The sequence below is a fragment of the Sapajus apella genome, unplaced genomic scaffold (genome assembly GCF_009761245.1).
Source record: "Sapajus apella isolate SASKATOON/1434 unplaced genomic scaffold, GSC_monkey_1.0 scaffold41, whole genome shotgun sequence".
NCBI classification, from domain to species: Eukaryota; Metazoa; Chordata; class Mammalia; order Primates; family Cebidae; genus Sapajus; species Sapajus apella.
Window position 1 is genome coordinate 14,867,891 of NW_022436981.1, and position 21,601 is coordinate 14,889,491.

A 21,601-nucleotide genomic window follows, 5' to 3' on the forward strand; every position below is an offset into this window, starting at 1 on the left:
ATTTTGCCGATAAGTCTAAATGATTTACATATTGTAATTATATAAAAAAGAGATCTTTGGGACTCATTTAATGGGTAAGTATTGGAAATAGAATTCTTTTTTTTTTTTTTTTTTTGAGGAGTCTCGCTCTGTTGCTCAGGCTGGAGTGCAGTGGTGCGATCTCAGCTTACTGCAACCTCTGCCTCCCAAGTTCAAGCAATTCTACCCTAGCCTCCTGAGTAGCTGGGACTACAGGTGCACACCACCATGCCCGGCTAATTTTTGTGTTTTTAGTAGAGACGGGGTTTCACCGTGTTGGCCAGGCTGGTCTTGAACCCCTGAACTCAGGTGATCCACCACCTTGGCCTCCCAAAGTGCTGGGATTACAGGCATGAGCCACTGCACCTGATCTAGAATATATGTCTTTTAGGTAGATACATGCCACAATGAAAATGTAGAAAAATTCTGCTCTGGAAGTTTTAGAGCAGTCAGGTGGTAGTAGGACTGGCTGAGACTCTATCTTGTTGTTGGAATGTGTGGCTTGAAGCCAAATAAAATAAAGAAGTGGAAGTTGCAATAGGTGAAAGACATTGTCCTGTCTGACAAGTAGAAGACATAGTCACTATAGCGAGGAACACTGGAGTACATGAGTTAGAGAAAAGAAACTGCAAAGGAAAGTGAACAAACATTTCGTAGATGTTTAGTGTCGAATATATGCTAGGAAGGCACTTTCTATAGTTTCTTTACTTCATGAGGTTTCCTTTTTTTTTTCTTTTTTGACACGGAGTCTCACTCTGTCTACCAGGCTGGAGTGCAATGGCGTGATCTTGCCATTGCAACCTCCCCCTCCTGGATTCTAGTGATTCTCCTGCCTCAACCTCCCAAGTAGCTGGGATTACTGGCGCCCACCATCACGTCCAGCTGATTTTTGTATTTTTAGTAGATACGAGGTTTCACCATCTTGGTCAGGGTGGTCTCAAACTCCTCACCTCAGGTGATCTACCCGCCTCAGCCTCCCAGTGCTGGGATTACAGGCACGGGCCACCACACCTGGCACTTCATGAGGTTTCTAAGTCGCATCTACCTTTGCGTAGACAAATGTCATGCATGGTACCATCTGAACCAAACCCATTGAATCTTCCACTTTGCTTTTGACTTTGATCCTTGGCGAAGTCCATTATTGCAATTATCAATTATAGTTAATTTATCCTTTCGTATTAGAAATAGTTTATTTTTTTGCTTTTGTTGACATTGCTGATTTTTAGTAGGTCATAGAGAGAGGTGTCCTTGAGAAGGTCTGTTATTTATTCTAGAGCAGCTGTCTCCAACCTTTTTGATACCAGGGACTTGCTTCATGGAAGACAGTTTTTCCACGGACTGAGGTGGGGGGATGGGGAGGGTTGTGGATGGTTTTGGGATATACTGTTCCAGCTCAGATAGGCATTAGATTCTCATAAGGAGTGCACATCCTAGATACCTCACATGTGCAGTTCACAGTAGGGTTTACACTCCCATAAGAATTTAACGCCTCTACTAATCTTACAGGAAATGGAGCTCAGATGGTAATGCTCACTCGCTGCTCACCTCCTGTGCAGCCCAGTTCCTAACAGATCATCAACTGGTACTGGTATTGTGGCTTGAGAGTTAGAGATCCCTGTTCATTGTTTTTGTTTGTTTGTTTGTTTTTTGAGACGGAGTCTCACTCTGTCGCCCAGGCTGGAGTGCAATGGTGCGATCTTGGCTCACTGCAACCTCCACCTGCCAGGTTCAAGCGATTCTCCCGCCTCGGCCTCCTGAGTAGCTGGGATTATAGGTGCGCGCCACCAGCCTGACTAATTTTTTATGTCTTTATTAGAGATGGGGTTTCACCATGTTGGCCAGGCTGGTCTCAAACTCCTGACCTTGTGATCCACCCACTTCGGCCCCCCAAAATGCTGGGATTACAGGCACAGCACCCAGCCACATGTAGTTTTTTTAAATAATAGATTTATTGAGCTAGAATTCACAAATCTTGACATGCACTTTTTTTTACAATGTATAATTCATTGGTTTTTAGCGTAATTACAGATTGTATAACTAACACCGCTAAATAATTTTAGGACATTTTCATCACCTGAAAAATGAAACCTCATACTCATTTATGATCACTTCCTATTCTCCCTCTCTCAACTCTTGGCAGCCACTAACCTGCTTTCTGTGTCTGGATTTGTCTATTCTGAACATTTCATTTAAATGGAGTCATACAATATGTGGTCTTTTGTGGTTGGCTTCTTTTACTTAGCATAATATTTTTGAGTTTCATCCATGCTGTAGAATGTATCAGTACTTAATTTGTTTTTTTTTTTTTCTTTTTTTTTTTGAGACGGAGTTTCACTCATGTTACCCAGGCTGGAGTGCAATGGTGCGATCTCGGCTCACCGCAACCTCCGCCTCCTGGGTTCAGGCAATTCTCCTGCCTCAGCCTCCTGAGTAGCTGGGATTACAGGCACGCACCACCATGCCCAGCTAATTTTTTGTGTTTTTAGTAGAGACGGGGTTTCACCATGTTGACCGGGATGGTCTTGATCTCTTGACCTCGTGATCCACCCGCCTCGGCCTCCCAAAGTGCTGGGATTACAGGCGTAAGCCACCGCGCCGGGCCCTATGTTCTCTCTTTATAATCTTTTGTTAGTTGGAATTTATATCTTCTGGATTCGTACTCTTATTTTCTTTTCTGTCCTGACATTCAGTCTTTTCATTTAATTTTCTGAGAACTTTCTTCAACTGTTTTGCAAATTTTCTTTTTTTTTTTTTCCCATTTATTTATTTTATTGCATTTTAGGTTTTGGGGTACATGTGAAGAACATGCAAGATTGTTGCATAGGTACACAACGTGGCAGTGTGATTTGCTGCCTTCCTCCCCATCACCTACATCTGGTATCTCTCCCCTTGCTATCTCTCCCCAGCTCCCCCCCCCCCCCCCTCCCTCCCCTATTTCCCCCCAACTGACCCCAGTGTGTAGCTCTCCCCTCCCTGTGTCCATGTGTTCTCATTGTTCAACACCCACCTATGAGTGAGAATATGCGGTGTTTGATCTTCTGCTTTTCTGTCAGTTTGCTGAGAATGATGGTTTCCAGATTCATCCATGTCCCCTCTGTGCTTTCACTGGGAGCTGCAATCCTGAGCTGTTCCTAAACGGCCATCTTGGATCGTCCCTCGCAAATTTTCTATTTATTTATTTTTCCCTGCTGTGTTTAATTTTCTTTAAATTTATTTTAAAAATTGACATATAAAATTGTATGTACTTATTGTATAAAATATAATGTTTTGAAGTATACATTGTGGAATGATTACATGTAGCTAATTAACAAATGTATTACATCATCATAGTTATTATTTTTGTGATGAGACTACTTAATATCCATTCTCTTATCATTTTTCAACAATGTAATTTGTTGTCATTAACTGTAGTCATCATGTTGTACAATGGATCTCCTGACCTTAATACTCCCAAGTGTGATTATTTTTTGTTTTGTTTTGTTTTTTTTTTGAGACGGAGTTTCGCCCTCGTTACCCAGGCTGGAGTGCAATGGCGCGATCTCGGCTCACCGCAACCTCTGCCTCCTGGGTTCAGGCAATTCTCCTGCCTCAGCCTCCTGAGTAGCTGGGATTACAGGCACGCACCACCATGCCCAGCTAATTTTTTGTAGTTTTAGTAGAGACGGGGTTTCACCATGTTGACCAGGATGGTCTCGATCTCTTGACATTGTGATCCACCCGCCTCGGCCTCCCAAAGTGCTGGGATTACAGGCTTGAGCCACCGCGCCCGGCCTCCCAAGTGTGATTATGCATCCTTTGAACGACATCTCCCTAACCCCTTTTCCTTCCTAACCACCCCAGCCTCTAGTAATCACTATTTTAGTATTTCTATGAGATCAGTTTTTTTTTAGATTCCACATAGGAGTGAGATCATGACCTATTTGTCTATCTGTGCCTGGCTTTTTTTACTTAACGTAATATCCCTGTTTCATTCATAGTGTTGCAAGTGGCAGGATTTTCATCTTTTTCATGACTGAATATTATTCCATTGTGTATATATATATCACATTAAAAAATCCATTTATCCATGGATGGACACTTAGGTTGATTCCATATCTTGGCTATTGTGAGTAGTGCTGCAGTAAACATGGTGTGCAGATGTCTTTGACATGCTGATTTCATTTCCTTTGGATACATACCCAGTGATGGGATTTTTCTGGAACATATGATGGTTCTATTTTTAATTTTTTGAGGAACTTCCATATTGTTTTTCATTTCCACCAAAAAAGTAAAAAGAATAGCTGGGTATGGTGGTGCACAACTGTAATCCCAGCTACTTGGGAGGCTAAGGTGGGATGATTACTTCAGCCCAGGTATTAGAGGCTACAGTGAACTATGATCATGCCACTGCACTCCACCCGGTGCTACACAGCAAGACTGTGTCTCGCAAAGAAATAAGAGGAGAATAATGATTTCCACTTCACAGATTTGTACTGTTTAAATGAGGTAGTGTGTATAGAGTGCTTAGTACTGTGCATGGGATATATACTAGGTAGTAATATTGCAGATGATACAGAAGCAGCACATGCCTGTATTGTGAAGAAGTTTGGAGTCAATTAGATTGATATGTTTTTACTGCAATTAAAAAAAATACTGGTTTTGAGTCTTTTTGTTTTAGGAAAGAGGATTTTATGGGAAATGTATGCATAGGTTTAACAAGCGTATTGGTGTTTAAAATCACTCTAGTTGCTTCTCGTCTGTTTGCCATATTTTATTTATTTATGAATTTATATCCTATTTGACTCAGCAGATCATTTGAGGTGCATTATAATAAACCTGTACATTAAAGTGAGATGCAGAAATATGGATGCACTTGAAAGATTGGCTGAAGGATGATTAATATCCCTATTTATACATCCCGGGGTGGTCTTACACAGCTTCTAAAGGGAACAGTGACTTTGGCTTCTTGTGTAACTGTTTTGGTGTTTCTCTTTTTTTTTCTTTTTTGAGACGGAGTTTCACTCTTGTTACCCAGGCTGGAGTGCAATGGCGCGATCTCAGCTCACCGCAACCTCCACCTCCTGGGTTCAGGCAATTCTCCTGCTTCAGCCTCCTGAGTAGCTGGGATTACAGGCACGCGTCACCATGCCCAGCTAATGTTTTGTATTTTTAGTAGAGACGGGGTTTCACCATGTTGACCAGGATGGTCTCGATCTCTTGACCTCGTGATCCACCTGCCTCGGCCTCCCAAAGTGCTGGGATTACAGGTTTTTCTAGTTCAGTGGTTCTTAATGGGGAATGGGATGGTGAGGTAGTCCTCCTAGGGTATTTATCAGAACGTGGGTGGAGGTTAGTGTATAGTAAACATTATGCCTTATGTTTTTGAAATATAAAAGGTAGAATGTAAAGCTTGATCAAGTATTTGTGGCTGATGGGGATTCATGGAAGATGGAGTTACAAAGTATTGCAGAGCATTTGGCAGAGTAACCGTTCCTATGATAGTCTGCAATCACTTTCCTGGTAGAGACCTTTTCCCCTCTTTTTCGTGGACTCTCCCATGGCATCTGATACTGGTATTAAGGCACTTGAATCAGGTGCTGTTGATTAGCTTTCACTGGTCTCTGTAAGGTCTTCCCATTTCATTGTAGGCTTTCCCAACTCTTACCATTTCATCAATTGGAGCATGCATACTGTCTTCACTTTGGTTGCAATACATAGTTTGCATTTGAAAACTATTAAACCTAGTCAGATATCGTGATCCTTTTAGACTCATGACAAAGTAAGGTTTGGGGAAGTTATTAGCATTTGTTGCATGAGGTGGTGTCTAATGTGTGACTTGCTGCCAAAGTCAGGTGCTGCTGCCTAAGTTGAGGTGGAAGGAAACAGTAGGGAGTGGGCAGCCTCGGGGCCATCTTGGTTTGTCACAGAAGCTGGATTGTTGGCACACCTGTCTTAGAGTCAACCTGGACTTAAAGTGCTTGTGTGTTGTGTTTGTCTGCATTTCTCTGTCTTTTCAGTTTGCTTAATGCTGCAATTGCTTTTATGTTACCTACTTCTGTAAAATAAATACATTTTTACCTTAGGAGGAGATGCAGTGTTATACCTTAGTTGTATTATGTGTCCTTCAGTGGAGAAATATGTACCTAAAAAGGGATAATTAATGTCTGGTGTTCTATTTCTGACTTGGGCAGTGCATTGATCCTTTTTTAGTCTGTACTGGGTTTCTGGTGGGTGGTAGATTCTGAATCCTTACGACATAGAATAGAAAGCCTTAATATGAAGTGTTCAAAAAGGAAACACTGATATTTTTCATTCTTTGACCTATATGTAAATAAATTGGATTTTAAATCTGAAATTTCTAAGAAGTTTCAGTGAATAAATATTGGCTGTCCATGGGGACCATTTTGCATCTCTTGTTGCTGAGTGATTGACTTAACCTTGGTCATATTAAAGGTGAATGGGTAAGGTTAAACAGATTCTATTAATGTTTCTTCAGTTGGCCAGTTAAGGAAAGGTCAGGCTTTGGCAGCTGTCAGCCTTACAGACAAAGGGTTTCTGTGCTGTTGCAGTCCAGAATCTGAGAGCAGCTTATAATTTACTTGGATGTTTTTTAAAGCCTCCTTAAGACAGTCAAAAAATAGTTTTTATTGGCTTGGCAATACTAGTGGATCTAATGGCAGGATGCTTTTCATTAGAATAGCACTGAATGGCAGGGACAGTGAAAATGAGCATTCTTAAGGATGTGAAAGAATATTGTGTGTGTCACAAATGATAACTCTACCTCATATTAAAAAGACTTAGTGTTCAATGCCATTTATGTTCAGGGTCCTGAGGGCTGTTAGGCGAGGGCAGGTGAAGCTGGTTACGTCATTGCCTGTCTCATTGAAAACAGGTAAGCATAAAACTTTGAATTACTTTTGTTTCTTTAAAAGTAGCTTTTCTTAGCCTGAGCCTGACATTTAATATGTGTTTTTCATCCCTTTTAGTTTAAAGCCTTAATTTCTTTTATCTTAGAAATTATTTCATGTCATTCTTGCTTGGTAACTACTTTGCAGTGAAGATGAATTCAAGTTTAATTTGTCATTTGTTATTGAAAATGTCAGTTATGAATTTATTAGGAGCTTTTGGAGGCTTTTCTCCAGTTAACATTGCAACATTGAGTTTACATTGATTTAATAGTTTTAGGTGTATAGAATTTTAAAATACTTTTGGTATTCTGTCATTATTTCTGAGATATTGCAAGGTGGCTTTAAATAATCATAGTTTTTTGATCATTTTGCCCTTTGCTGTATTGTTTTTATCGTTTATTGGTATAGTGTCGGTTGTCATAGTTTGTTTGGAATGTGTATTCATTATCATGGTCTACTCCATTTTTATTATGTAAAATATGCGTATGCCATGCATGGCCGTAAGGAAGACTTTATTCAAGCGGTGGGCGGCTACTATAATGTGGTTTTGTAGTAGGGAAGAGAGATACGGTCAAGTTGCAATATGATAGGTTAAGTGGGCATTTGGGGCAGGGGTCAGGGTGGATGGAAAAGTATTAAGAGGTAGTAAACTGACCTAAGGAATTTTGCTGAAGGCAGTCTAGGATCATAAGATATTGAAGATGGTCAGACTAAGGGTAAGTGATTTTCTGTAAACTTAGTAGGATTCTGAGACTGAATTAGCAGGCCCTATCATGAAGAGGTTTCGGGTGCTTGGCTGGAGTTAGGTCAAGGAGACAGTCTTTGTCAAGGGTCAAACATAGCTTCTGAATAGGGAAATAAATTGTTTTATGTTCCAAGGCTGTGAACATAAAACATAGGCAAGATTGACAGTCCCAAGGAGGCTACTCTCTGAGTGTTGAGTGAATGTTTAATGTCTAGAAAAAATACTGGCTGAATTCAAAATATTTGTCTCATTTCCGTTTCATGAACACTAGACATCTTTAAGATAAGTATAGTAAAATTGAGTACTTATTTTTTTTCAAGATTAAATATTAGATAATAGGTATTTGTTATATATGAAATGAACTCTTCTATTGAATTGGATTTGAGAGATTATGTTGCTTTGTAAACTGTTATTCTGTTTCTTGGGAAGTTTATGATTTAGAAAGAGAACTGTGTATTTCTGTTACAATTGTATGCCTTTTTACCTTCTTTCAAAATGATTTAAATGAAGGCATTAACATAGGGCTTCCGCTTTATAAGTAAACACTTCAAGTATAATACTTTTGTTCTCATAGTAGTTTTTGGCATCAAAAAATTATAGAAGCCAGTCTTGTATTATTTTATATATATTTATTGGGCAGTTATAGTAAAATATTGATACATTTTATATTTGGAGAATAGAGACAAGTTTCAGTTTTCTAGTTAGTTGAGGCCTAACCATTTATGCATATTGTAAAAAAAATACTGCATGGCAGATGGTCTTAGTGGCAATATTTTAGAGTTCACAGAATTTGGATTTTTCTAATCAACCTACAAAATTAGATTCTGCTCATGATAATATGGTTTAAACCTAGAGATGCTATGGCAAAATGTGAAATTTCAAGCTTAATTACCCTTGAAGGCTAAAATTAACATATGCAGAAATTTCCAAAATGACTTGTGAAAGTCATTTCTCTTTTTTAAAGTTTTCATACAGCTTTTCAGTATAGAACTCTTTATATTCTCATTGTTCATCATGGCCTTTCATGCCTACAACTTTTACCCTTGAAAAAGAAAGTATGTCTTTAAATTAGCTAAAGTTTCCCCCACACAGAGCTATGTCCTAATTGTTTTATAATGAATGATATATATATATATATATTTTAATTGTATTTTTTTTTTTTTTTTGACAGAGTTTCGCTCTTGTTACCCAAGCTGGAGTGCAATGGCGCGATCTTGGCTCACCGCAGCCTCCGGCTCCTGGGTTCGGGCAATTCTCCTGCCTCAGCCTCCTGAGTAGCTGGGATTACAGGCACGTGCCACCATGCCCAGCTAATTTTTTGTAGTTTTAGTAGAGACGGTGTTTCACCATGTTGACCAGGATGGTCTGATCTCTTGACCTCGTGATCCACCCGCCTCGGCCTCCCAAAGTGCTGGGATTACAGGCGTGAGCCACCGTGCCTGGCCCAATTTTTTTTTTTTTTTTAAGACAGGGTTTCACTCTGTCTCCCAGGCTCAAGTACAGTGACATGATCTTGGCTCACTGCAACCTCCGCCTCCCGGGTTCAAGAGATTCTCCTGCCTCACACTCCCTAGTAGCTGGAATTGTAGGCATGTGCTGTGTGCTACCATGCCTGGTTGATTTTTGTATTTTTAGTAGAGATGGGGTTTCACCATTTTGGCCAGGCTGGTCTCAAACTCCTGGCTTCAAGAGATCTATCCACTTCAGCTCCCTAAAGATCTAGGACTATAGGTGTGAACCACCATGTCCGACCTATATATACACTTATATATGTATGTATATACGCAGACATGTATATTTAGATCCTCAAACAATGAAATTAATTATACTAAATATCATTTCTAGTGTTAAATATTCTCTGTAATTTTACATTATAAAGTATGGTTTCCTGAAAGTGGTTCCAATCCAGATGCCAAGACAGGGTTCTTGGATCTCATGCAAGAAGGAAGTCGGGGTGAGTCCATAGAGTAAAGTGGAAGCAAGTTCATTAAAAAAGTAAAGAAACAAAAGAATGGCGACTGTGTAGGCAGAGTAGACCCATAGACTGCTTGCTGGTTGGCTGTTTTTATGGTTATTTCTCGATCATAGGCTAAACAAGAGGTAGATTATTCATGAGTTTTCCAGGGAAGGGATGGACAATTCCCAGAACTCTGGGTTCCTCCCCTTTTTAGACTATATAGGGTAATTTTTGGATGTTGCCAGGGCATTTATAAACTGTACTAGTGCTGGTGGGAGTATTCTTTAGCATGTTAACACATTACAGTTAGCATATAGTGAGCAGTAAGGACGACCAGAGGTCACTTTCATGGCCATCTTTGTTTTTGTGGGTTTTGGCTGACTTCTTTAATGCATCCCGTTTTATCAGCAGGATCTTTAGGACCTGTGGCTTGTCATAACCAGTCTTGCCAACTCCTCTCATCCTGTGTCTGAGAATGCCTGAGCTCCTGGGAATGTAGCCCATCAAGTCTGAGCCTCATTTTATTCAGCTTCTATTCAAGATGGAGTTGCTATAGTTCTACTAGAGCCTTTTGACAGTGTTACTGATGTTTTTTGAAGGTGTTCTGAAAAAAAGATACTGAGCTTTTAAATATATACATTTTAAAAAGAAAATTCCATAAAGAATATAACCTTTCCCTCTTGCCTCGAAGTTCCCTGAAAATTTAATTCTTTTTGGCTGAAGTCTTGTGTCATAGTCGTTCAGAGGCTAGGTCAGACTGCAGTATCTTAGGTCTTTTGGATGAGAATAAGAACCAGGGATTTGGAGGGTTAATGTAGTTGTAAAGATAACCATTTTGTGTTCTTAGTCTTTGAGTGGCTTAATATGAGTTACAAAAGTAGAAGGAAGTAGTTGTGTAACAAATCTGTTTGGCCCAGTCCCCATGAATATATCTCTTCTGCTACTCCCCACCCTTCTGAAGGCATACGTAGGGCAACAGCACAGTTAATACCCCTATTCTGGACTTGTCTCCATTTATTCTCTACCTGTTTCTGGTTGCTTATCTCCATGACTTTGAAATACCTTGTGCCATACTTCAGCTATTGATAGCTGCCTCCTGTCTGGCTTTGCTTCCTGTTCATCCGTGATCAAAGTGTGCTCCCTCCATTCCAAGAGAATTCTTATGTTACCTTGGAATATGTTACCTGGAATATATTACCAAATATATTCCAGTTCCCTTTAGTTGGTCCAAGGAATAAGGCTTCTATGTGAATATTAGAAAACCCACAGCACTGTTTCCAGACTTGCATGGGGTCCTCGTTTTCTAAAGAAGGAATATTTACTGAATGTTATATAAGTAATGGACTTACTAAGATTTAGATCTGTCTAGTGATGTAAGGAGGCTAAGGAGAGATTATCACTAACAGCTAACATTTGTAATGGGTTTATTGAGTGTCAGGCACTTTGGTAAATGCTTTACATGGATTGTATACATTTAACTTCTTCTTTTTCTTTAGTAGAGACAGTCTCGCTCTGTCGCCTAGGCTGGAGTGCAATGGCATGATCACAGCTCACTGCAGCCGTGAACTCTTGGGCTCAAGGGTCCTCCCACCTCAGTTCCAGTAGCTGGGACTACAGGTGCATGCCACCATGCCTGGCTAATTAATTTTTTCTTTTTCTTTTTCTTTTCTTGTTTTTGTCTCTTTTATAGAAATAAGTTCTTTCTGTGCTGCCTAGGCTGGTCTTGAACTTCTGGCCTCAAGTGAGGTCTTGAACTTCTGGACTCAAGTGGCCCTTGCACCTTGGCTTCCCATAGTGCTGGAATTACAGGTGTGAGTAACTGTGAACAGCCAAGTTTATGTAATTAATCCTCACAACAGCTTCACGCGGAAACTGAAGCTCAAAGAGGTTAAATAACTTTCCTTAAAATCAGACTTCTATATATTTAGAGATGTATAAGTCACAAAGCATGTTACTAAATATATGAGTAGATTTCTTCACACCTTAACTACTGAAATGAAGTGGAATAGATGCTGACATTTAAGGTGACAAGGCCCATCAAAAGTGTTATACAAACACAGGTGTGACTTAAGAGATTTATATTAATGTAGGAAATTAAAGCATTAACTGTAATTTTACTGAGATGTTTCATTTTAGCTGACAGTTGTTGGCAGGAATGGAAACTAAATATATTAAATATACCATTAGTAGTTTTCTCAATATAATATGTGTACCATCTTTAGGAAAAACATTATATTCACACAACTTAGGTTGTTGAGTTTGTTTTTTAGCCCATGGTTTTTCTATGCCCTTTTTTGTTTTTCTTCTCTGCTACCTTTTATTTATCTTTTTAAAAACATGTTTCAGATCACATTATATATTGTAGTTCATGTTCAACAATTGTCTCGTAATATTCCAAGATCAGTGTAAATCAAAATCCAGGCAGTAGATTGAAAATATATTTTTAAAAATTTGAATTAAATGTATCAGGCAGTAGAATTTGTATTTGAAGTGGGAGTCATTGTTTATTTATTTATTTATATTTATTTATTTATTTAGTTTTTTGAGACAGAGTTTCGCTCTTGTTACCCAGGCTGGAGTGCAATGGCGCGATCTCGGCTCACTGCAACCTCCTCCTCCTAGGTTCAAGCAATTCTCCTGCCTCAGTCTCCCGAGTAGCTGAGATTACAGGTGCATGCCACCGTGCTCAGCTAATTTTTTTTTTTTGTATGTTTAGTAGAGACGGGGTTTCACCATGTTGACCAGGATGGTCTCGATCTCTTGACCTTGTGATCCACCCACGTCAGCCTCCCAAAGTGCTGGGATTATAGGCGTGAGCCACCGCGCCTGGCTGGGAGTCATTATTTTAATACGTCGGGAAAAGAAAATTTATGGACTTGAGTTGGTTTTTTTGCTCTCTCACAAGAGAGATGTCATAGAGGAAAGCCACTGTTTCAAACTGAACCTTTCACAAGGATGGCTTGGTTCAGTCCAAGTAGTTCTGGACTATAGGGGCTGTCGTCATCCCTGCTAGATATTCTGGGCATCCTTGTGGTATTTTTGGTGTTTGTAGCAATGATTGGCAAGTACAACTGGTGTTTAGTAGACAGGAGATGAGGATGCTGGTGCACCTTCAGTGCACTGAATAGTTCTGTATGACTATGGATTTTCCCACATCCTTCTTGACTTTTTATATTCATGTGAACAACAACAACAACAAAACTCCAGAAACCAAAACAACTATATTGTTTCTAATTATCTGAATCTAGAACTAAACACTGTTCTATAAATCAAGACAAAATATTTTTTCCTCTATGTTTTTGCTATACCTTCATTGTTCCTGTACTGCAACTATCCTGTGAATTGAGGAAGATAATTGTTTCGTTCTGAATGTTTCTGAGTTTGCTTTTTTGGCAAAGTACATCACTGATGTGGTATTTGAAAGACCAGTGCATACACTATGTCAGTCTGCACTGGTAGGTGGGTTATTCTTGATGTTTTTACTAATGGGTGTGGTGTCTAACTACTTGATCATGTATTCTCGCGCACTGTGTCTGATCAATTATGCCACTATTTTGTTTTAAATTTTTAAATATTTTAGTTATGGAATGCTATTGATTTAAAAAAATTGTAAGTAGATCATCTCTGAATTTTATTTTTGGATAGTAACGTGAGTATTGCAACATATTTTAAGTATTAAAATATTTAAAGATGCATCGGGTCAGATCATGTTGTTAACCACTAGTTCCCCCAAGGCGTGTTCCTTTGCTTTGCAGATTCTCAAGTTATGATTCTGTTAAGTTCTTCCCTGTAGTATTATTAGCACTGACTGTAGCATATTTCTTAATTTTTTCTTTTTGGAAGATTTAAAGTAGTTTTGGCTTACAGTTCACTTTTTTAACATTTTTTAAAAAAACATATGTTTTACCACACTAACACTAAAGTAACTATCATTGCAGTCACACTGTTTTCATAACTAAGGTCATATCTGGATCTTTTCCTATTTTTTGTAAAAAAAAAAAAAAAAACTTCCTAAACTAAATCTTCAATGTAACTTACTTTCACTACCCTTAAGAACTTATTAGCAAAGGAGATGAAGGAAAGAGTCCAAAGTGAAAGTAATAATACTTCTTAGTCCCCTTCAAAAACAGAGTTCAGAGGTCTTCATGTCTTGTGAATGCAGAGCTTCCCAGAATCCCTATGAAATAGGGCAAACTGACTATCAGATAGTAAGGATTAAGACTGACTGCTTACAGATTTTTTGGTGGCATATTCAGTTCTTTCTGTTTCCCTTGGAGTGATCTTCATAGAGCACATAGTGAAGGTGCCTTTTTCCCAAGCTTGTGCTGTTCATATAGTGAGGTTTCTGGTCTTTGGATCACTTTGTAGAATCCTGGAAATCATCCATTCATGATTAGGACCCAAAATAGCCAGACTTGAGGAATCTAATCATAAAAGGAATTCTAATTTTTCAAAATTAAATTTATTTATTTACATTTTGATGATGTTAATGTAAAGAAAACCATAGAGAAATTTCAGGTATCAAATCACTGAGAGAACGTTGCCTTTGGATTAAGGGACCGCTGAAGTTTACCTTGAAATCCTCAGGCTTTGAAGATAAATAAACCTCACGGGAAGCATAGGGGTGGTTTGGAATGAGATAAGTGAGTCAGGGTGATCTCTTTCCCTTGCTTCTTTTTTTTTTTTTTTTTAAAAGACGGAGTCTCACTCTGTCGCCAGGCTGGAGTGCAGTGGCGCGATCTTGGCTCACTGCAACCTCTGCCTTCCGAGTTCAAGCATTTCTTGTGCCTCAGCCTCCCGTGTAGCTGGGAGTATAGGCATGTGCCACCCCACCTAGTTAATTTTTGTATTTTTAGTACAGAGAGGGTTTCACCATGTTAGCCGGGATGGTCTCGATCTCCTGACCTTGTTATCCGTCCACCTCAGCCTCCCAAAGTGCTGGGAGTACTGGCATGAGCCACCATGCCTGGCCTCCCTTGCTTCTTTGAGAAGGCTCAGTGGCTGCTAGAGCTCTTTTCTGAGGATTAGCTGGTGATAGATGAGCTTTGGTTCCTTTTGTTTTCCAGCAACAGCAGCCTTAGTGCAACAGTTCCTCAGTGCTGCATGGTTCTTTCTTCTCTTTACAGCTTGAGCATAGACAGAGGCCCATCATCTGATTTTTTTCTAACCATAGTATAACCCCTACTTTTGTGGATGTTTCCTAGATGCCATATACTTCGTTTACTTAACATTACTTTAATGATACCATCTTTTTTTTATTTCAAGGAAATGTGCTCATGTATTTTCCACATTGATCTTGATTCTGGTTTTACATTTTTTATGACATGTTTGTGATTATGGGAAAGAATGGAAGATGAGACTAGCAAGATAGGAGGGCAGGAGGGAATTGTGGAAGGTTTTTGAGGATCAGGGTGACAAGTTATGATCTAGTACGATGAAGAGAACTTCGATAGCTGAGTAAATAAAGGAATGGGGAGTGGAGACCCAAGTTGAAACATAAGTAATTAATTACCGGTTGAGTTTCCCTTATCTAAAATGATTGGGATCAGATGTGTTGTGGATTTTGATTTTTTTTTTTTCCTTCAGATTTTGGAAAGTTTGTCTTATATACTTACTGGTTGAGCATCTGAAAATCCAAAATGCTCCAGTGAGTATTTAATCTGTGTATCATGTTGATGCTCAAAAAGTTTTAGATTTTGGAGCACTTTAGATTCTGTATTTTCAGTTTTGAGATGCTCAACTTGTTGAATGTTGAGACGTCCGAGTCTTCTTAGGATATTGCCAGTGTCCAGGTTAATGATAAAGAGAATTATATGTTGAGTGAATAGTGAATGACCAAATGAAAGACTGAATGAGGGTCTGAACTATAGCAGTAGCTGTGAGAATGGAAAGAAGTGGGCAGATGTGGTAGACATTGGGGAAATAGCCTGAAGACTGGATGGCTGATGGAATGTGCAGTGAGGATGACTCCAAGCCATCTGATATAGAGGGCAAGATTAGTGTAATGTTAGTAATGGTAGTGAATATAAAAAAAGAAGTATGTTTTTGGGTTAGGATACTACATTTGATGTGAAAATATTGCTTGTGAGCACTATGGGCCACTGGAGATAGACAGTGGGCAGTTCAAAATGTTAGGCTGAGTTCAGGAGATTGTGGTTGAAAGTATATAATTACAATACCACAGAAAATAGTATTTGCAGCTGTGAAAATGAAGCTTGCTAAGGGGGAGAGGATGAATGAGAAGATCTGGGAAAATTAATCTTACAGTAGATTTCTCATGACCCTATATAAGTTACTGAACCTTTCAGTGCCTCATTTTCTTCTATAAAATGAGGAAAATTATAGTATCTCCTTAATAGACTTGTTGTGAAATTGAACGGAATCATCTATGTAAATTTCATAGGGCTTGGCAGGCACATAGTAAATACTCATTAAAGGTTAGCTATCTTATTAAGTACTTTGGTTATGTACATAAAAGTGAAGTGATTCTAATACTTTTAATTCTAGAAGTTGTATTGAATGTTTACAATTAAACAAATTTATTAGCAGTGACTTATTTCTCAAGTTAGAACTTTTTGGTTTCTGTAGGTTTGGTTAGTTGTAATCTTGGAACTGTTTTTTTGTGATAAATATGTAATTCACGTTTGGGTATTTTTATTTAAAGTTCTCACTTTTCTTGATATCTTCTAAGACGCAGGCTTTACTCTTGGTCGAATATATAATGTTTTCCTTTGATTAGAGTGGGGTAAATGAAGGGTGATGATACTAAAACTGGATCTTGTACTTGACAGATTTCTTCCAATGAAAATGGGCTAGAAGAAACCCAGTTGTATTTGGTACGCTTTTTTTTTCTGTGGCAAAATTATTATGCTCTAGAAGTGTCATTTGGGGGAGCCAAAGCACTGTACTATAATACTTAAACTAGTCCATTCAGTGGAGAAGGGGAAAAAAAATACTGTCATGAATTGAAGTTCATGATTTTCAGGTGTTTGTATGTTTCTTCCTTCTGCTTAGTAGTAAGTGGTTAGAGGGATTTGCTAAATAGTAAATGAATAAAACTAGATGCGGAGCACATATATAGCTAGAATTTTAATTTTTTAAATTTGTGTTTTAGTTCTATTGCTATTTTAAGGGTAACGAGAAATTAGCATTTTCAGTTGGATATGTATCATATCCCTTCAAAGCTGTAACTGCTTTAACTTAGACTCTTAATTCCTTGTCTAACTGAGACCCATGGTGAAATGCTTAAAAAAAAAAAAAAAAAAAAAAAGGCAGTCTTTGGATTTTTCCAGCCATTGAATCGGCTAATATTTTCTGAGTTTCTGTAGATACAAAGCACTGTAAATTATATTTACAGTATCACCACTTGAGTAAGTACTTAAAGAGACAATTTTGGAACTGTTTGGTTGATTAGTGTACATCAGAGCTATTGTTTGGTTTCTCTAGATAGAGATTTGTTCAGGGATGTAATAGGATCTGCATACAAATAGATTGCAGTTTATGTTGAGAAAGGATAACTTACTTTTAAAATTCTGTCTCTCCCATTTTCATTTAGTTTGTTGTATACCACTTAAAATGGATTAGATTTTCTTACTCCTGTTTAAAATAACCTTGGCATGATTATTTTTATTTGCCACTGCCCTTGAGACACGTGTGTGCGCATGCACACATACATAGGAGAAGATCTTTGGTTTGGGTGGTATTTATAGCAGGATAAAGAGATGATTTATCTGAACTTTTTAGTAGGTTACTATCTGTAGTCTTAGGAAAAGTCTATATTTGAATTTCACTGCTTTTTTTTTTTTTTTTTTGTAAGCAGTTGCTAGAACAGAGGGGCTGTCTCCAAGACCTTGTCTTCATCAGACACTGGGGTTTAACAGATGTTAGAAATGGTATATTCTTCTTCCACCATCCCTTAAACTCTTCTATTTTGTTAACCTGACTTCTGCTAAGTTGCTTACTTTTGTTTTGTTAGCTAATAGGAGTGTTTTAGGTGGGTTAAGAGAAGAAATGTTTTTTTTTTAAAAAAGCCACCATCATTCTGTGTGAGAGAGAATGTAATTCCTATAGAGAAAAGTAATTAGCTTGGTGTGTTGTAATGGCAGCTTTGTTACTTTTTTGTACTCTTTCTCTTCCTTTAACAAAGAAGATTGACAGGCTACTTTCCTTTCTATGAGTGCTTTTCTTTAAAACTGTATAATTGAATGCTTAGTGAAATGAACCTTGGCTTCAGCAGTATCGAATGGCAAAAGGGGGAAGGAACTCATTTTTCCCTTCCTTCCTTTGCTGCTTCTCTCCCGGATTCCATGCTTTCCTTCCTTATTTTCCCTCTTTTTTAAAAAATGCTATTTGAATCTGGTTTGGGTAAAGTTGACCTGTAGGAAGTTGAAGGAGAAAACTGAAATTAAGTATTTTTGTCTTATGAGTATTGTGTTAATTTCTTCCAAATGACAGAATTAGTCTAAATGTTGAGAAGTGCTAAGTTTCAGCAAATGAAGTTGAGTCTAATTTGTATTTCTTTATGTTTACTGTGTATGTGATAAAATTAGATAATTAATAAAGGTTTAAAGGGATTCTAACTGCAAAATTCACCGTTTCACCTTCTTAAACCTAAGAAGCATAATTTGCCTAAACTATGCAAAATGCTAATTAAAGGGTTTAATTTGCTAATCATCACCATTTGATTAGAGGCAGATGCTGATTATCTGCACAATTCTAAATGGAACTTTCAAAGATGGCTTTCATTACTTAAAATCAACTTGTCAAATTAAGACATAAACTTAAGGAATAACAAATACCGGCAGTTAACTATATACTTTCAGTGTAAGGTAGGGCAAGATAATTCACAAATGCTGTGCACCAGAGACTCGGTGTATACAATGTCATTATGAATTTCAGTAGTCCCAAAGTTTAGGAGTTGAACTTTGGACTTTTTATTGAGCTCATTAGATTCTCTATTCATACCTTTGTTGGTCCTTTGAGTCTTTGACTTTTGTCCTGGCTCTTTTTCCTTCCTGCTGTGAGTCTGACAGCACAAAAGGGCAGAGGCAGTCTTGTGCATGCGCATTCATACTATGCATAGAAATGGTCAGAACATAGAGCGGTGGCTCACGCCTGTAATCCTAGCATTTTGGGAGGCCGAGGCGGGTAGTTCACTTGAGTTCAGGAGTTTTGAGACCAGCTTGACCAACATGGTGAAATCCCATCTCTACTAAAAATACAAAAGTTAGTCGGATGTCGTGGCGGGCGTCTGTAGTCCCAGCTACTCGGGAGGCTGAGGCAGGAGAATTGCTTGAACCCGAGAGGCAGGGGTTGCAGCGAGTTGAGATCGTGCCACTGCACTCCAGCCTGGATGACAGTGAGACTTTTTTAAAAACAAACAAACAAACAAAAAACAGAATATTTAACAGACAAATAGGTATTGCCAGGATCCCTTTATAGGTGACCAAATCTTCCTCTTCCACCTCTAAGAGATGTGGCAGGAAACAGACAACAGGTATGGGTCAGTGTTAATGTCAGGAAGCAGGAGGAACATCTTATAGTTCAATAACTGAACAAGAATTTGGATCCATGCACCCAGCCTTTGTATTCTCCCTGGCTTGTCTTTTTCTCAGAGTGAAGACGGAAAACTATTTATAGACTGATCAAGTGTGTCTGTGGCTGATTTAAGGCTAAGACTAGGGAAACCAAGGCAGAAACTGCATTACTTTTTTTTGAGACAGGGTATCATTCTATTGCCCAGGCTGGAATGCAGTGGTGCAATCATGGCTTACTGCAGCCTCCACCTCCCTAGTCTCAGGTGATCATTCCACCTCAGCCTCTCCAATAGCTGGGACTACAGGCATGTGCCACCATGCCTGGCTAATTTTTTTACTTTTTTTTTTTTTGGTAGAGATGGTTTTTGCCATGTTCCCTGGGTTGATCTCAAACTCCTGGGCTCAAGAGATCTGTCTGCCTCGGCCTCCCAGAATGTTAGGATTGAACGTGTGAGCCACTGTGACTGGCCAAAACTTCACTACTTCTAATCCAAGTAGAAATAAATGGCCGAGTAACAGAAAATGTTTGGGGTTTTGCATTCAAGACCTAGGATGTTAGGATAGGGGATCTGAGGCATAGATATATGAATCCTGCCTTGATCTGCACCAAAATCATGGGTAGTAAGATGAGAACATGCTGTCTAAGCGGGGATTCTCCAAAAAGGTCATATAGCTTGTGGGTGAAGAGCACGGACTCTGGTGCTGTAACACCTGGGGTTGAATTCCAGTGCTGCTATTTACTGGTTGTTTTCCCTCTCTGACTTGGTTTCCTCATCTGCAAAATAGAGAATGTAATAGTATTACCTCCTACGTTTGGGAGGCTTTAATAAAAAGTTAGTAAATTTTGTAAGGTACTTGTAACAGTGTCCAGCATATAGTAAGTACACAACGAATATTAACTATTACTATTATTATTGGTCACCATTCCAGCTTTTGTATGAGATTTACAAGTGATGATATATAGGGAGAACACTGGATTTCATCCCCAGTACCCACTTAAGTTGTTTAAATGTGCTACAAATATATGTATAGTAATAAGAACGTCAGTAGTATAAAACTAAAAAGCTAACAGAACTTGAAATGCTAGAGTTTTATAGAATAACAGATTTGAGTAACCACAGATTTGAGTCCAAATCTTTCTGTGCAGTGTGAGGAGGTTAGGGATATAATGAATAACCACAGATTTGAGTCCAAATCTTCTTTTCGTGCACTGTGAGGAGGTTTGGGATATGTGTAAATAGTTGCTAAACTGACAGCTATTGGAAGAGCCTGATGATGAGTATGTTTTGTGTTTGAATTTAAGGGGTGAAAGGTGAGGTTCCTTTAAATTTAGTTATTTTTTAGCTTTTAGAGGATTGTATTTGTGATAGGATAAGGGATAATAGAGTGCTGTTGATTTTATCCTGGCTAAGATTAATAGTGTAGTTGTCACTTCTATGCCTTATATCTCTAGAATCTGCCCATCTCCTTTCAGTTTCATGGTCACTATTCTAACTTGGGCTACTGTGATTACTTACCCAACCCATTTTTTTTTTTTTTTTTTTTGGAGACAGGGTCTTGCTTATCCAGGCTAGAGTGCAGTGGCACGATCTTGGCTCACTGCAGTGTCTGCCTCTTGGATTCAAGCGATTCTTCTGCTTCAGCCTCCTGAAGGTGGGACTACAGGCTTGTGCCACCATGCCCGGTTCATTTTGGTATTTTTAGTAGAGACAGGATTTCACCATGATGGCCAGGCTGGTCTCAAACTCCTGACTTCGTGATCTGCCCACCTTACTTGGATTACAGGCATGAGCCACTGGGCCTGGCCTATCCAATCCATTCTTTGCTGAAGCAAGAGTGTAAATATGATTACAGATGTCTATACTACAGTCCCCCCCCAACTCTTTAGCAATTTCCTGTTAATATAATGTTAATGTTCAAAATTCTTAACAAGTTACCTCAAGCTCTGATCCCTGTTTACCTCCAGAGCCTCATCTCCTACCACTAAACTGTAAACTCTATGGACCAGCCATGTGAACTTCTTTAGTTGTGAAAACATGTTTTTTTCCCTTGACCTTGGATACTCTTCCCTCCATTTCATCTAATTCTGACTCATCTGTCATGTATCAGCTTAAACAATTTTCTTCCTGGGACATTTCCATAAGTTTGGCTTAGAAACCCATTCTCGGTGTTTCTTTTTTTTTTTTTCTTGAGACAGAACTTTGCTCTCGTTGCCCAGGCTGGAGTGTAGTGGCACCATTTTGGCTCACTACCACCTCTGTCTTCCAGCTTCAAGTGATTATCCTGCTTCAGCTTCCTTAGTAGCTGTGATTACAGGTGCCTGCCACCACACCTGGCTAATTTTTGTGTTTTTAGTAGAGACGGGGCTTTACCATGTTTTCTAGGCTGCTCTCAAACTCCTGACCTCGTGTTCTGCCTGCCTTGTCTCCCAAGTGCTGGGATTACAGGCGTGAGCCAC

General features: G+C 38.9%; 1 protein-coding gene across 1 annotated transcript in view; it reads left to right on the forward strand.

Moving 5' to 3' along the window:
• The window catches only part of PRIM2 (DNA primase subunit 2), a 329,319-nt gene that overhangs the window by 12,703 nt on the left and 295,015 nt on the right, over nt 1-21,601 (forward strand). The window contains exon 5 of the mRNA XM_032299377.1: nt 6,822-6,889. Within this exon, the coding sequence (XP_032155268.1) occupies nt 6,822-6,889 (68 nt within the window). The remainder of the gene's footprint in view (nt 1-6,821; nt 6,890-21,601) is intronic.